At 40.5% G+C, this 16,447-nt stretch overlaps 2 protein-coding genes and 1 long non-coding RNA gene across 3 annotated transcripts; 2 read left to right on the top strand and 1 right to left on the bottom strand.

The window, feature by feature from the left end:
- Nucleotides 1-1,686: 1,686 nt before the first annotated feature.
- On the top strand, nt 1,687-3,793 carry LOC137198416 (protamine-like protein). The gene has a single exon (XM_067612265.1). The coding sequence runs from the start codon at nt 3,001-3,003 to the stop codon at nt 3,562-3,564; it is 564 nt and encodes a 187-aa protein (XP_067468366.1). The 5' UTR covers nt 1,687-3,000; the 3' UTR covers nt 3,565-3,793.
- A 1,378-nt stretch (nt 3,794-5,171) lies between these two features.
- LOC137198426 (uncharacterized) lies at nt 5,172-11,993 on the bottom strand. Its single transcript, XR_010931641.1, has 4 exons — nt 11,592-11,993; nt 8,486-8,559; nt 6,550-7,269; nt 5,172-6,235 (listed from the first exon to the last, which is right to left on the bottom strand). It is a non-coding gene; the product is annotated as an uncharacterized lncRNA (long non-coding RNA).
- A 1,686-nt stretch (nt 11,994-13,679) lies between these two features.
- mpeg1.1 (macrophage expressed 1, tandem duplicate 1) lies at nt 13,680-16,395 on the top strand. Its single transcript, XM_067612227.1, has 2 exons — nt 13,680-14,203; nt 14,571-16,395. Exons 1-2 carry the CDS (start codon nt 13,745-13,747, stop codon nt 16,266-16,268), a joined length of 2,157 nt encoding a protein of 718 aa, XP_067468328.1. The 5' UTR covers nt 13,680-13,744; the 3' UTR covers nt 16,269-16,395.
- The last annotated feature ends 52 nt before the right edge of the window (nt 16,396-16,447 follow it).

Below are 16,447 nucleotides of genomic sequence, written 5' to 3'. Positions count from 1 at the left end.
AGTTCGAATTAGCTTCACCTCCAGCAGCTACAACAGTAACATGCTGCTTACACACTGATGCTTCAGTATTAATAACCTAATGATGTCATACATAATAATATATCAGTCAGAGGGACTAAATGAGTACTTTTACTTTAATACTTAAAGTGCATTTTGCTGCTAATATTGATTTACTTAAGTCGGATTTTTCATACAGGACTTTTACTTATAATGGAGTATTTTTACATTGCTGTATTTGTACTTTTACTTAAGTAAAGGATCTGCATACTTCTTCCAGCACTGTGCTTCACATATGACTCTTTTCACATGAATGTGAGACTGTAATAAACCTGTGAAAACCACAGTAGACATTTATTGCTACAAAACAATGGCTTTAAAGGGGCAGCTGAAGGCCTTTTGTCTGTTGAAGTGAATCCCTCAGTTGCATCACAGTGGCACTGGAAGGTATGAATACTGTTGATCCACTTTTAACTTTCCATTTACTTACTATGGAAGTTTGAGGGAACACAGCATAAACATACAGATACAGACACTTAAACATTTTAAACCACCACAGCACGCATTCACAAATGAGTCACTTATGAGTATTACATTTCTTACTTTTTCCTATAGTCATTTTAGATGTAGACTAGATAAATAGAGAAACTACAACAACCTGAAAACAGTCTCAGTAACTCTTTGCTCAAGGAAATAAAAGTTTTGGTTTAATTATGGCAACAATATGTCAGTCACACCTACATGAAACCTGAACTGTATACAGTGTAAACAGCGTTAAAGAAAGTGACAAGGTTTCTTTAAAGGAGTTTCTCTGCTCTTGGCCCAAATTCTTCATTGAGATTACAGATCAATTGCAGATTAAGACTGATTGAACTAATATTTTCCTCACACCTATGTTCCCAACTTGAGCCTAGTGTGAGCTTTCTTCATCACAGACAGAAAGATTACATATATTTATTCAGTGTGTGCCAAACACTGTCTGTCTACTCAAGATGGTACTGACTTCTCACTGAATCTACTATCACTAATTTACTCATCGTGCTGTGTGTGTGTGTGTGTGTGTGTGTGTGTGTTGGATATTTGTATGTAACAGGAGGAGGCACTATCAGTGCACTACAGAAGGCGAGGTTTGACAATTATCTCCCTCCTTCACACATACACAAAACACACTGTATAAAGAAAAGAGTAAAAGAAGGCGGGCATTTCCAAGAAATTTTTATTATTTGTTATTATTTGTTATTTTACAGTATGTGTGGGTTGTTTTATGACAGAATAAAACCAAACGAAATACAAATCTACTTGCCAATCTTTACGAAAGAAATAGAATTGAAACAAATAATATCAAAAATGTTGGATTAAATCCTTAGTTCAAGTTTTCATTTATATTTAAGAATTTAATACAAATGGGATTACAAGTGCTTTAAAGGCATCTGCGATATGCAAAAGTTTGGAACCTGCTATCAATTCCAAATAAATCAACAGGCTATAAGGACTAATACTATGACTGATTTATTACTTAATATTTTTCTATTACTGCTAAACACTTGATTCCATCAGTTATCTTTGTAAATGCAAGTGAAATCAGGCCAACATTTTCTAAAATAATTTGAGAATCAAAATTTTCATCAATAACTCAAACTATTTGAATACATAATGTGTATACCTCAAACCTCAAATACATAATGTAATAAACCTCAAACCTGTTGATTGTGCCTTCAGTTAAACAATTAAATATGCAGCATTAAACACATGCAGAAGAACACAACATTTCTAAATAATACAAATGCTATTTTATGTTTGAAGTATGATTAATGGCATCTGACTGAATTCATATTTCAAATAGCCTAAACCAGTACATTATGCTGTTCATACTATGCACTACAGTCGAAGAAGGCAACCTGAATTTTCAGTGCAGTTTTGCATAACGCATTGATTCCTTTGCTCTTGATTGAATTAATCTATTTTTACAAAAAGGACACAGTCCATCAAAGGCTCATAATAGAATGATGAAGTCCTGGAGGCCCTACATATCACCATGTCCTGGGTAAAACGATTAAAGTGGCTGTAAAACCATAGACTGGCCTGGCGCTTTAATAAGAAATAAACAGATTTTTAATTAATATTTTACGCATAAGACGAATGTATCCTTCATTGGTGATTTCTTAAACCGAGGGAAGTTTAAAAAGACCCGCGAAATTGTATCTTAAATTCGTTTCTCCTGTCGCCCCTCCTAGCAGGCTGATAACTCTTGTTCTGGCTGAGGTCCATCTCCCTCCACACAGCACAGACTGACAGTACACTACAGTAATATCTCCAATATATGAATATAATGACATAAAAATATATTTTTTAGTAATCAAACGTCATCAGTTCAAGTAAAACAGTCCTGCTTTTGCTTTTCAGGAATTTATTTCCATGTTGAGGTCACTATATGGTGGGTCTGATGGACATCTGTGTTTCTTTGGACAACTTTAAATGAATTTAATTAGCAAAAACAGCTTAAATTGAATCAAATGTTGCAGCCAATATATGCAACACATTACTATTTAGGTATTTATAATTCGAAAAGTTTGTACTAGATCGTTTGGTGGATGTATTTTTATTGAAATGTTCAAAATACACATTCTCAAATTACGCGTTACCACTGACAGCGTTTAATTACACAACAAACTTTAATATAATTGATCAAATCTCTCCAATTAAATTTACATATAGGCAATTAAGATCACGCTGATTCTTATTATGTGCTTCTTAAATGGATATTCAACATTTTAAGCAGGATTTTTACAGAATAATCCAGCTGGAGAAAACACAAACTGTACCAAGTTTGTGGACTGAGAGGAGAGGCACACTGTGGTGGCGGGGCTCACACTACACGGTTCTCATCAAGGCTTTATAAACCCTGAACCTCTCAAGAGGGCAAGTAGAGATATCACTCTGACGCCCATCTGTTTCTCGCTCTGTGAACCTCACTCACTTGAACCTGGGATTAGCGCTCCGACAATGTCGTCTCCTGTGGTTGCTTTTCCCTTGGCGGTAATGGGCAAACCTCTTAAGAAGAGACCCAGGACCACGAAGAAGAAGACTGGTCCTACAGTGTCAGACCTGATACTAAAGGCCATGTCCACATCCAAAGAGCGCGGCGGCACGTCCTTGGCGGCCCTGAAGAAAGCTCTGAAGGCCGGCGGATACGATGTGGTGAAGAACAAAGCCAGAATCGTCACCGCTGTCAAACGTTTGGTGGCCAACAAATCCTTGGTCCAAACTAAGGGCACCGGGGCCGCGGGCTCCTTCAAGCTCAACAAGAAGGCCCCCAAACCTCGTAAGAAGGTGGTGAAGAAGAAGAAGCCGAAGGCGAAAAGGGCCAAGAGGAGGAGCGGCGTCAAGAAAGCAGCCGGAGGTGCCACTCCAGCCAAGAAGTCACCCAAGAAAAAGAGGAAGGCAAAGAGTCCTAAAAAAGCCAAGAGGCCCGCTGCGGCTAAGAGGCCCAAGAAGCCCAAGAGTCCCAAGAAGACCAAACGCAAGACCGCCAGATCCACCAGGACCAGGACGGCAGCCAAGAAGTGAAAACTCTCCCACTGAACACTAAATGCTGCCCAGAAGCGTTTCTGGCGGCGTTTAACTTATATGTGGACTATACCTGTGCATTCCAAGAGCTTGAGTTTGCTTTTTTCCTTCTAGTTTTTCTATAATAGAAAATACTGAGCCTGCTGTTTTACACTCCTCTCCCTGTGCCCATTTGCCGTGTTCTTTAATGCATTTGTTTGGAACAATAAAACTATTTTAATTTACAAAACCTGTCGTCTGATGATTTCATCTGGGGTTTGAACAAAATATGACGGGTAGCCTTTCACCGTCTATCCAGGAACTCTATGGATAAGTACACAATATGAAACTTAGAAAGTCAAACTTAACTGAGCCTTTATACATCATGTTTCAGCCTTAGTTATGAATAAGTACATTTGCCTATTTTAGTAGTCATATTTATCACCACTGAGTTCAGGACCTTAGAGGTAAACGAAGTGTTTTGTGGTCTTAAACAGAGTTCGTTAACGTCTGACTAATCAATTATATTTTTTGTACTCACACACTCCATTTTAGCGCTTACTTACTTAAAAGTTTATCTACTTCATTGACAGTGACGCAAGAGAACTCTCAAGAGCGCGCGGGATGTTTTGGAGTGGCGCTATTGGTGCCATTACGCACCATTACGCACGGGGAGCAAGGCGTGTGTAGCCCTGTATACTCACGCATACGACACAAACATCAACTGTGGTCACACATTATCCTGAATAAAACATGTTTATGCGTATGTAATATCTGGAAGAGAACGTCACACTGTTACGGAGATGCTGGTACGAGGTTGTTGAACCTGCATTAAAAACTGCAAACAAATGTTTTTGAACATTTAGTTTGCTTGTTTGTTTTCAGCGATTCCAATGATAGTTAATATAACAAGATAATTGGGCGGGACCAGGTTGGTTATAGAACAGCGGGTGATGACACTGGCCAGCTGCTTGCAAAACACTGCTAATCATCACTGACAACAGTGAAGCTTGAGGGGTGTGACAAGCTGTATTCGTTGGGTTTTCCTCTTATCTCCAGCAGAAAAAAAAAACACGACAGCGGTTCAATGAGGGTGACGCAATGGGATTACTGATGAGTATTGACATACAGTCCTCATCCAAGATTATAAAGAAATTTATACAGCAGAAGAGCTAATACTGCTTACTCTTAGTGACTTTTTGGCATGAGAAATGTAGTGGTGCAGAAGTGAAACTTCCACTGAATATAGGTCGAACCAATAAAGCATATGAGACAGCATTAAAAGGGTTATGATCCATATTCATACCCAACTGATACTCGTGATACTACATGCTGAAGTAGTGAGATGTTGAACTCCCGGAGTGAAAGTATTTTATACTGAATGTATGAGGCTGACTCGGCTGTACGGAGTTCATCAGCCGTATGGTTTCATACTGCCATCTACTGGATGGTTTCAGTAACAGTTATTTCACTGGAGAGTAAGGAAGGACTGCTGGCAGTTCAGGCACGTTTTCATTATGGTCACTTTTAACAAGTAGAGTTTGGCAAACATGCAACTATTTTTTATAAAATTATGTTTCCTTTATATCCAGCCCACCTATTGGAGGGAAAGGGATAGTTGGAGGTAATCATGTACTGTCCATGATTGATTTCTGTAATGATTACTGCAGTGTTACATAAAATACACAATGAGAACAAAATGGAAAGTTCACAGGTGATATGACAAAACGTTTCAGGTCATTTCACACTGTTCTAAACTAATATTGCTTCATTTAATTCTGCAGTTTTATTTGAATCTGTACTGTTTTTATCGTCAACTGTGGTTTTTCACGTTCAGGCTTTTGCTTGTTACTGAAATGCTTGTGGTGGCTGGTGGTGACTCATTCAGAAATTCCCAGGACATTCTTAGTGACGGAGGCTCATGTGACACGGTACAAACATGTGAAAACGAAGCCACTTCCTACTTTCAAATCAGATCTTTTCTTCATATCTGCTTTCAGTTCCCTTTGATAAGAGGAAGTTGCAGAACAAATTTTATCTTAAAAGACAAACCTTGGAACGGAATATTTATGAACCAAAGCAGTTTCAGTCTAGCTGTCTTTCTTTCAATTGCCAATTTTTCTTTCAAAAGAGAGCAGTTTGTGTATTCAGTGGGGAAATAAAGAAATAGATTATACCCGAAATAAAAACATAGTCACTGTCCATGATTTTTTGCACAAGTGTGTGCACCCAAACTCGTCCAATGTGCACAATGTTCTAATGTAAAACTAAAAAACTACTGGCAAATGTGTTTTTTGACAAATTATGGTTAAGGTATTTGGCTTCACACAACATGGAGGTCTTGTTTACTTACAAACTGTACATGTTTACGCAGGTTCTTATGACTTCCGCATATTACTCTCAGGTTACTTCAGGACACTGCAGTTTTATCAGCAAAACATGCACTGACTGAGATATCAAGTTTTTAAACCTCATACAACATAAAGGGGGGGGGGGCAGTAGGAAGGAGAACATAGCACAATGCCAGTTCCACAAACAGATGTATAGTAGTAGTAATAATAATAATAATAATAATAATAATAATAATAATAATAATAATAATAATAATAGTGGGTGTTGAGTAGAATCACGGTGGCAGTGGGTGGCTTGTGATCACAGATTCCAGATTCTGCAGCTCCAGAGGCTGAAATACCTGCAGAAAGCAACAGGAGAGAGGAGAGAGATGAGAAAGCACAAAACTAAGAGAGAGAGAAAATGCCAAGTTATTAACATGCACTAATGGTACATGAATGCGTACAGATGGAGAGAGGGAGGAGGAGAGAGGAGCTAAGTGCATCATGAGAAGTCCCCCAATAGTCTACGCCTATAACAGCATAACTACACACTCAAAAATAGAGGTACCTGTATGTACCTAAAAGGGTGCAATGAAATAGATCTGATAAGGCATGCACAGTGATCCAAAGGAACACTTATGGCTAGTGGCTATGCACAACAGCAGGTATTTACCTCTCCAAGAATAATGAAATCCTCAATCTTCTCCTTGAAGATGGATGGCAAGAGGAGGAGTCCACCCCTGAAGTCAATTCCTTGGTCATGGAGATGGTACAATTTTAAGTGCCAATGCATTTCAACAAATTTTGGTTGATACCAATAACATGCAAATTCCCATCGACAGGCCACTGCATTAGAGTCGTTATGTTACTTTAGATACAGTACATTAACAAACTGCTAAACTGAACGGCATTAAGATAATGTTCCATTATACACCTATTAGGTGTCACAAACAGATAAATGCACTACACAGGTAATACAGCCATCTAGCAGTATCTATGGTGTGGATGGGGTTGAGCAAAAATTTCATGTGTGAGAAAATGTTTTTTTAAGACTAAGCCTATACAAGCCATCACTTGTTAACACAAAATCCAGGCTGTGGAAAAATGTGGATGCAATGGTAAAATTAAATTGAAACTTAAATTTAACAGGGTAACGTCTCAAAAATGAAATGAATATATGTATCATGCCAGTACAATACCAGTTCTACCATAGTTCAATGCAACTGTACCCATTCTCTTTAGAAGGGACTGCACACCAATCCTCAGCAAAGGCATCCTCTCTTGCCTCCATATAGAGTTTTTTCAGTGGCAGTGAAGTTCTCACTGAAGCGGCAGCATATGTTGACTGCAGATGGGTGAATAGCATCAACCTCATTGCACAACTAAGATTTGACTAAGCAAAACAGGAGAAAGAAAGATACATTTTATTTGAAGTATTTAAACAACCTTTAACATTAGTTCAGTCAATCAGGTTAATCAGGTAATCATCAACATTAATTAGATTTAGGCATCATTTAGGACAGCAGTGTGTGATAGAGGGTATGCCCCCTTATCCCACCTGACATTACTATAACTAGAGCTGTAGTCAACCAAAGAAAATCTTAGTCAACTGAAATTGTACATAATCTTCAACTAATCGATTAGTCGCAGAGGGGTTAGGCTAACCCATTGTTGCTAACTTTGGAGCTAACCCCCTTCACTTTTCCAGCACTTGGGGAAACAACAGACGTGACTTTTTAGCATTTATTAAATGACACACTGTAGTCATCTGTAGTACATCTACTGCCAGACTGACAACTTAATACTAACCTTTTCCTCTGCTCCGCTCGCATCCACGTCATTTCTCTGCCGCTCACTCTTTCCCACTCGCTAAACAAACATACTATGCAAAGCCATATTCCTTAACGGCAGCGCTGCATAGACTCCCAAACGCTTTTGATTTCCAAATGAATGGACATTTGGCGTTAATTTTGGTATTAAAAAATATTTTTTTGGCTTGGCGGGGGTTCTTGTTGTGATAATTATAGGAGAAACACTGATTCAGTAAACGTTCAGTACGTTCAGTAAACGCTCAGTAAACGTTGAGTACAGTTAGACGTAGCAGTATCCATTAGTTTCGACGAGTTCAAAGTTGTGAAAACAAAAGGGGTGTTTTGAATATACCCCTGTTTTCACAGGTAATTTGTTAGTCTGTCCCTCCCACCGCAGGAAATAATGGATTAATCCTAGAAAGCTATTGATGTAGCACTTTTCTCCTTATGAAAGTTACATAGATTATTCGACCAATGAGAATTTAGTTGGACGAGAGCATATTGACCAACTAATCAACCAGTCGACGAGCAGACTACAGCCCTAACTATAACACTTGGATGTTTCTTAGGAAGGCTGTAGTTGCAGCCAAGACAGTTGCGGTAAAAATCTTACAAAAGGAAGTTAGTTACAACTGTAATACAAGTCTATATGAACCTTTTTCAGGGTTTCTGTTAAGTGTTAATATACAGACTGGGGACCAATTTAAAGCGCTTTAATTTGTAGCTCACATAAATGAGCTATATTGGATTCAAAACAGCAAGTTTCACAGAAAATTTGCACTCCTGTTAATACATTACCTCTGGCTTGCTGGGACACAGGAGCTTCACGTTTGTTGTTCTGGGTTGACTACTACTTCCATCCATGTCATGGTCTGAAATGTAAATGAAAAAGTTATTAAAGACACAGAAGCACTGAAACTCTGGAAAAACAAGACAAAATTGCTAGAGAGTGACTGACACAATTCATAAATAAAATGTTTCTTTTTGCAACCAAATCTTTCTTTTCAAGATTTACCTCCTGTTCCTCACTCATTTTGCTGTGCATGCAGGGCATGCATACCACTTACTCGCATTAGCAAACTCTGTGTTTTGTACATTACATTTTTCTTCTTGAAAATGGGCATGTTCACCAGGATGATGGTTTTTCAAGATTCAAGATCCTTTTATTGTCATTCAGCAAAACATCAGTGATGCAAAGCAGAACGAAATTACGAGCATGGTACTGTTAAAAACACAGATACATTTTTTTTTAAAAACTATATAAAAAGGGAGCTCTATAAATATATATATATATATCTATATAAAAAATGAAAAAATAATTTCTGGACGTTGCACAGGTATGAGGTGCTGAAAAGAAAGGAAAGGGGGAGGAGGGAATTGTTGCACACATGATTGTGTTATACCGCACATACATAAATAATTAATATTTCACAGTCGCATAACAGCTGCCTTGCTATGGATGACAGAAAAAGACAAAAAAACAAAACAAAACACACACAAAACACAAAAGCACAGTCAGCAGTGTGTTATTTTGTTGAACAGTCTGTTAGCAGCCGGGTAGAAGCTTTTACTGGCTGCTGTATGGTCACTTTAGCCAGCAGGCGTTTTTGGGCCAGATCCTCTATAGGTGACAGCATGACCCAAATAGCCCTCTCTGCTGTCCTCACCACTCTCCTCAGGGCCTTTCTGTCTGAGGAGTTAGATCTCTCATGCCTGAGAGAGATGCTGCTGGTCAAAACACTCTCAATGGTGCCCCTGTAGAAAGTGGTGAGGATGGATGGATTGAGATGAGCCCTCTTCAGCCTCCGCAGGAAATGTAGACACTGGTGAGCCTTTTTCACCAGAGAGGAGGTGTGCGGTGACCAGGACAGGTTATTGGCCACATGAACCCCCAGGAACTTAGTGTTACCCCGACCTCCGTTGATGAGGTCGGGGTATGCATGAGCCGTTTCCTCCTGAAGTCAATCACCATCTCCTTGGTTTTTCTGATGTTCAGTACAAGGTTGTTGTTCCTGCACCAGTCTGCAAAGAGCTTCACCTCTCTGTAAGTGTTCTCCTGGATCAGGCCCACCACTGTTGTGTCATGTGCGTACTTAATGATGTGATTCGTACTCCACTTTGCACAACAGTCTTGAGTCATTAGGGTGAACAGTAAGTGGCTCAGGACACTTCCCTGAGGAGATCCGGTGCTCTGTGAAATAGTAAAGTGTTACTGCCTACTCATACAAATTGAGGCCTGTCTGAGAGAAAGTCCAAGATCCAAATTTTAAGTGTCTGATTAAGTTAGTTGTACCAAATGTTTCCAAGGTTGTTCCTCCATGGCTTATTTTGGACTTAAAGGTGTCACAAATTATAAGCTTTGTGTCTTCACTCACGCTGAAGAACTTCCACACCAATGACGTGTGTGTGTGTGTGTGTGCGTGGCTGTACTGTCTGTGCCGCAGCCGCCACTGTGTGCGCAACATGCGTGTGTGTGTGGCTATGCTTTGGCAGCTGCTGCTGTATGCGCGATATGGACCATAGTGCGACTATGTTCGGAAAATATGGCCGGCAAAAAATCGGATATATTAGACTGATCAGGCTGGTTACCGGTCATGGCCGATCAGCTGAAAACCAGCCGATATTGATCGGTGCATCTTTACCATTAATGTCTATTTTCAAAAACTCTCGATGGCTTGATTTTTTTCCCCTCAAATTCACAAACTTTCAGGATTTCAAGGACACGTGAGAACCATGTTCAAATTGACCGCAGGAGCAACAGTGTAGCAATTTTAGAATATACTTCATCTTCATCCCCTGAAGATTATTATTTAGTCATTAAATCAAAACATGCTTGCAACTGCTGTCTTTTTTGAAGATGGACAACAAGATAACTCTTGCGTGTGTGCGCCTCTGCTGCAGGTGCACACACAATGAAACACCCCGACTTAGATCGGCAGGGACAGTGACTCGAGACTTGATAGCCACTCTTTGATTCGGCACCTATTTTGTAGGTAAATGTGGACTTATTTCAGTAAAAATGTAACTTAAATGAGTGGTTAACAAGTGATACATTACTAATCATCGTTGTGTTAAATTGTCGTTTTTTTCAATGAAGGTTGGTGTCAATGTTGTCGGATTCTTTGACAAGCGCTAGCGAGGGGCTGTATGTAGCAGCCGCAGGAGTACGTCTGTAATGACGGCGAAGGCACCAGAGTACCAGTATTCCGCAACACAGCTCAGGGCAGCGAGAGAGAGACTGGACCGAGTGTGGGCAGACACACACGTTATCTATGTCCCACGGCTCCCGCAGTGGGACATAGATAACGTTATATCCTCTTGGTGGACCCGAGCTTTAACACCGACTCTACCCGTCAATGAACGCTTCAGCTGGATTAGAGATAACTCCTTGTGCGCTACCTTTGACTGAAAATACACCCATTCATCAGACCACTAAAGGTGTCAGTGGATGTTTTTTTAAAGTTTCTAAGACAAAAACTTGCAAATGAGCTAGAGGATGAGTCTAGAGAACTATGAGTTTTCGAAGCGATCTGGCGATTTTTTTTTCTCGTTAATGAACTGTTGACTCAGTTTTGAGCGGGAAACCGTGAGCCCTTGCTAACATAAGCTTGACATTAATGTGACTAACAGCTGATATAATTATGTGAGCTAACAAATGATATTTTTAATAACTATATTTAGCTACTTATTCGTAGTGCAGAGAGAGTACTGTATAGCAACCAGTAAATTAATTAGTGACTCTGATATCAGGACAAACTTAGCAAGCCAACTATGTCCAGCCATCATGCTTAGCATTAACATTAGCTATTGATACCCATGCTAACGATAACGTTAGCTCTTTAGATGTTAGCTAAATTTGGCTCATTGGTTACAAGTAATGTCGTAAAAGTCACACTTTACTTACCTTTAAGATTCTGAGCCTCCTCCTCTGAAATGTCACTGCCTCTTTCCACCACCAACTTCTTGAGCAGCTCCTCTGTAGGCAGACCCGAATGATATGCTGAACTTCTCATCTCCAGTCCTAATCAGCACTGGAATCCAAGCAGCCGCGTGCAGCGCTATTGGCAGTTAATGTCCCTGGTATTAATGCGCCGTTGCTGCTTGGTAACCAGTTTGCTGTCTTGCGGAACTATATTGCTTGGCGGAAGAATGACGATTTGTTTTCAGTAAATGATTGCATTTTAAGTTGCTGCGCGTTTATTTTGTGAAGTCTTACGTAGTCTACCGTAACCGTTTTAGCAACCGTTTAATAAATGCCACTTGAGGTTGTGATTTACAGTGATTTTAGAACAGCTCTATGGAGGATTACAGTGCATGCACGTAGGTTCGGGACCCATTTATCTGCACAGCAAATGATCTATCTGTCTTCAGAAATTCAGGGTCGGTTTATTGAGCTGAAGAGTGATGGCAGGTCGAAACACCTTTAAGTCACTTGTTCCCTAACACCTTTAAGTCACTTGTTCCCATGCAGGATGTGGCCTTATAACTTCTCCCTTTCACTTCGACATACTTGTAGGAGGCAGGCTTTTCCAAACAGACTGAACTTAAAACAAAACACCGCAATCGCGTTCCGATTGAGGACGAACTGAGGCCGTTTTTCCAAAACTGAGCCGAGAATTCAACAGCTTTGCAGAACAAAGCAGTTTCATGTTTCACATTGAGCTGAGACTTAGCATGGAAATAATAGAGGCTAATAATAATAATATTAATAATAATAGCTCTAAATACCTTAACTTTAACCATACTATTACTACTAATAATAATAATAGTTATTATCTATCTATGAGCTACATACGTTTTTCAATGCTGCAGGTACCCTTAGGGTTGAAATGGTACAAATTTGTTCTTTCTTTTGTTTTAAATCACTTTATACCCTTTCTGTTAGTCAAAAGGTGCACTTCTGGCCTCTTAAAGACCAATATTGTACTTTTTTGAGAACATTCTTCAAAAGTGTACCTGTGAGTACAGAACTGTTCTTGTCTCTTACCTCCATTTTTGAGTGCGTAGGGGCTGGTCCAAGGCAAGCTTGAGCTGGCCCCAACTATGAGCTTTATCAAAAAGGAACGTTTTAAGCCTCCTCTTAAACATAGAGAGGGTGTCTGTCTCCCAAACTGGAAGTTGGTTTCACAGGAGAAGAGCCTGATAGTTGAAGGTTCTGCCTCCCATCCTACTTTGGGAGATTCTAAGAACCATAAGTAAGCCTGCATTGTGGGAGCACAGTATTCTATTGGGGTAACGGGGTACTATGAGCTCTTTAAGATATGATGGTGGCTGACCGTTATTTTGCTTTGTAGGTGAGAAGAAGGATTTTAAATTCTATTCTGGATTTTACAGGGAGCCAATGCAGAGAGGCTAATATGGGAGAAATATGATCTCTTTTCCTAGTTTCCTAGTTTTCACTAGTTCAGAGTGTAGCAGCATTCTGGATCAGCTGGAGTTTTTAGAGACTTGTTGGGGCAGCCTGATAATAAGGAACTGCAATAATCCAGCCTAGAGGCAACAAATGCCTGGAGTAGTTTTTCTGCATCTTTCTGAGACAGAATATGTCTGATTTTTGCAATGTTACATAGGTGAAAAAATGCAGTCCTTGAAATGTGTTTAATGTGGGAGTTAAAGGACATATCCTGATCAAAGATTCCCTGTGGTGGTGCTAAGCACAATTAACTCAGGTTTGTCTGAGTTTGAGGGCAGAAAATTGCAGGTCATCCAGTTCTTTATGTCCTTAAGACATGCTTGAAGTTTAGTTTATTGTAATTCGAAGATCGTTTTCTGTGATAAAAAATAAGATGAGTCATAACTCACTGAAAGTATTCAGCTAAACTATTGCTGGGTTAAACTGGGTTATTTTACTTCTTTTCTGTTCTTAATAGGTAGCCTATTGTATTTATACCCTGAGGTTAAAAAACTGCAGACATGCAAATAAAAGCAAAACCACACCCACCCCTGCCCCTTCTCAAACACGATGTTCCTGTTTGTCATATGATAAATGGCATATGACAAAGAAGGAGGAAGTTGGCTTAAACTTTTTATTCAGTTTCCCTAGCCCTCATTTCTGACATGGTCATGATGAAGGCAGCAATCGCCCTCTTGGCTCTCTCTCTCCTCCATGTCGGGTCATCAGTCCCTCTCAGCCGCCCAACCAACTGGCTCAGACAATGTCGAGCCTCCACTAACCTCTCCATCACAGCACTGGAGGTGCTGCCTGGCGGAGGATGGGACAATCTTCGGAACATTGATATGGGTCGAGTCATGAACCTCAGCTACTTCCAGTGCCAGACCACTGAGGACGGGCTCTACCTCATCCCAGACGAGGTGTTTGTCATCCCCCACAAGGAAACGGGAGTGGAGACCAACTCAGAGATTATCAGCTCTTGGCTGGAGGAGAAAAGCACGACATCTAGCAGTATTAATGCAGACATATCCTTTCTCTCGCTGCTGAATGGCAAATTTTCTACTGAGAACCAGAGGATGAAAACTCACCAGATAAAAGACTCTTCAAGTACAGCCAGAGTGCAGGTGAGTTTTTTATTGTTCATGGTTTGGATGTATAAAATAAAAAGCACATAGTTGTAGGCAAAGTTTGTTGATCAAGAACCAAAAACAAATCTCAAAATCATTTTGTTTGAGTATAAATTAAGTACTACTATTACCATGGTTTTCTCATAAATTTGGTTGTTGTGTACACTTAAATTTCTATATATTTATTTCAACACAGGGTGTGTGCATTAATAAACCATGCTGTAAATTAGGCTATTTTTCATCTGTAATTCCTGGACAGATGTTAGATAGTAATCTTTAAAAGGAAATAAAAAATAAACTGCAATAAGTATGACGAAAAACAAAAACTATAACAGTTAACGATGTTTAATCATTTCCCTCTAAGGTTCGTAACTTCATCTACACAGTTAAGGCTTATCCAGACTTCACTCTGGACTCCCGCTTTGCTCAACAAGCCAGAGAGATAGCTGATGCCATTGAAAACAACCAAACAAGGAACGCAGCCTTTCTCTCAGAGAAGATGGTGCTGGACTATGGAACCCATGTTATCACCAGTGTCGATGCCGGTGCTACTTTGGTGCAGGAAGACTACCTCCGTTCTTCTTATGTGTCGGACAATGTGTCACAAAGTTTCACTGTCAAAGCACAGGCTGGCTTAAACTTTTTTGACAAACTCAAGTTTGACATAAGCAGTCAAAATACCCAACAGAGCTCATTGCTTCAAACGTATCAGTCCAATATTCAATATTCCATTATTCAAAGCCATGGAGGTGGTATACCTTTCTATCCTGGCATCACTCTGCAGAAGTGGCAGGAAAGTACCAGGAACAACCTGGTTGCTATTGATCGGTCAGGATTTCCCCTACATTCCTTTATAAACACCAACACCTTCCCTGACCTGCCACAGCCTACAGTTGGCAAAGTGGCTCTTACAGTGAGTCAGGCCATACAGCAGTACTACAAAGTCAACACCCGCCCTGGCTGTGTTGACGTCAACTCCAAGAACTTTAACTTCCAGGCCAACATTGATGATTCATCCTGTGAGGGCCCTGCCACAAACCTCAGTTTTGGTGGCGTCTACCAGCAGTGTATTCCTATTAGCCAAGATGCAGGCCCCCTTTGTGAGGCCCTGAGCCAGAAAAACCCAGAGACAGGTGACTTCTCCTGTCGTCCGCCGTATACCCCTACTCTACTGAGATCAGAAGTGAGACAGCAGGGTTACACCTTGTACCAATGCCATAGAGAAAGCTATGACTGTGGGTTTTTGGGGTGGTTCACTTGTAATGAAAAAGTGTGTCAAGACAACTACTACGTTCGCTCTGCTCACATCAACACCTACTGGTGCTCTGTAAATGGAAAGGCCCCAGACAACTCAGGGTATCTTTTTGGAGGAATATACAGTCCCTCCCTCCTGAACCCCCTCACCAACAGCAAGAGCTGCCCCCCAAACTTCATTCCAGTGAAGTTTCTCTCAGATGGCCAAATGATTTGTGTGAGTAATGACTATGAAACTGGCACCAGATTCTCGGTACCATTCGGAGGCCTCTTTAGCTGTCAGTCAAGCAACCCGCTAGCAGGGAATCAACGTCGCTGCCCTCCCAAGTTCAGTCAGCACCTTGCTACAGTCAGTGATGGGTGTGAAATTCTTTACTGTGTCCAGTCAGGACTGTTCACAGGTGGGCAGCTTATACCGATCCGTCTGCCTCCTTTCACCATAACTCCACTTGTTAGCATGCAAGCCACCAACACTGTCATGGTGATGACTGAGGGAGAAAAGAGCTGGGTCAGAGTAGGGACGACCAAAATGTGGAAACTGGCCAAGCCAGAGGAAATCAAGGAGATGGTACGAAGGCTTAAGCTACATTCAAGTCCGATGTCTGGTGGAGAAAAGGCAGGGGTAGCTTTTGCAGTGATGGGTGTGGTAGTACTAGTGGTTGTAGGGGCAGTAATCTTGCTAAAGAGAAGGAGGATGCTGTCTGGGTTTAGGACAGCTAGAGGCTATGTAGAAATACGTGGAGAGGTTGAGCATACTGAAGGTGAAAGGGACACAGAGGAAAGGGAGACAGAGCAAGTTGAGGCATAAATTATACCCTTAGCATCACACCTTGACGCTCAGAGGCAGAAGTTAATCTGGTGTGACAGATTTTGTTTTTAACTTCCATGTCAGTTTTACACGTCACCCCAGAAATGTCATGTATCTTCCATTTTTTTTTTAAATGTTTATGGGTTCCTAGTTTGAATGAGTTGGACTTTGCATTTATT

Source organism: Thunnus thynnus, chromosome 2 (genome assembly GCF_963924715.1).
Source record: "Thunnus thynnus chromosome 2, fThuThy2.1, whole genome shotgun sequence".
NCBI lineage: Eukaryota > Metazoa > Chordata > Actinopteri > Scombriformes > Scombridae > Thunnus > Thunnus thynnus.
Note: the sequence above shows the minus strand (reverse complement) of the source record. Positions and strands in the feature narration are given on the sequence as shown.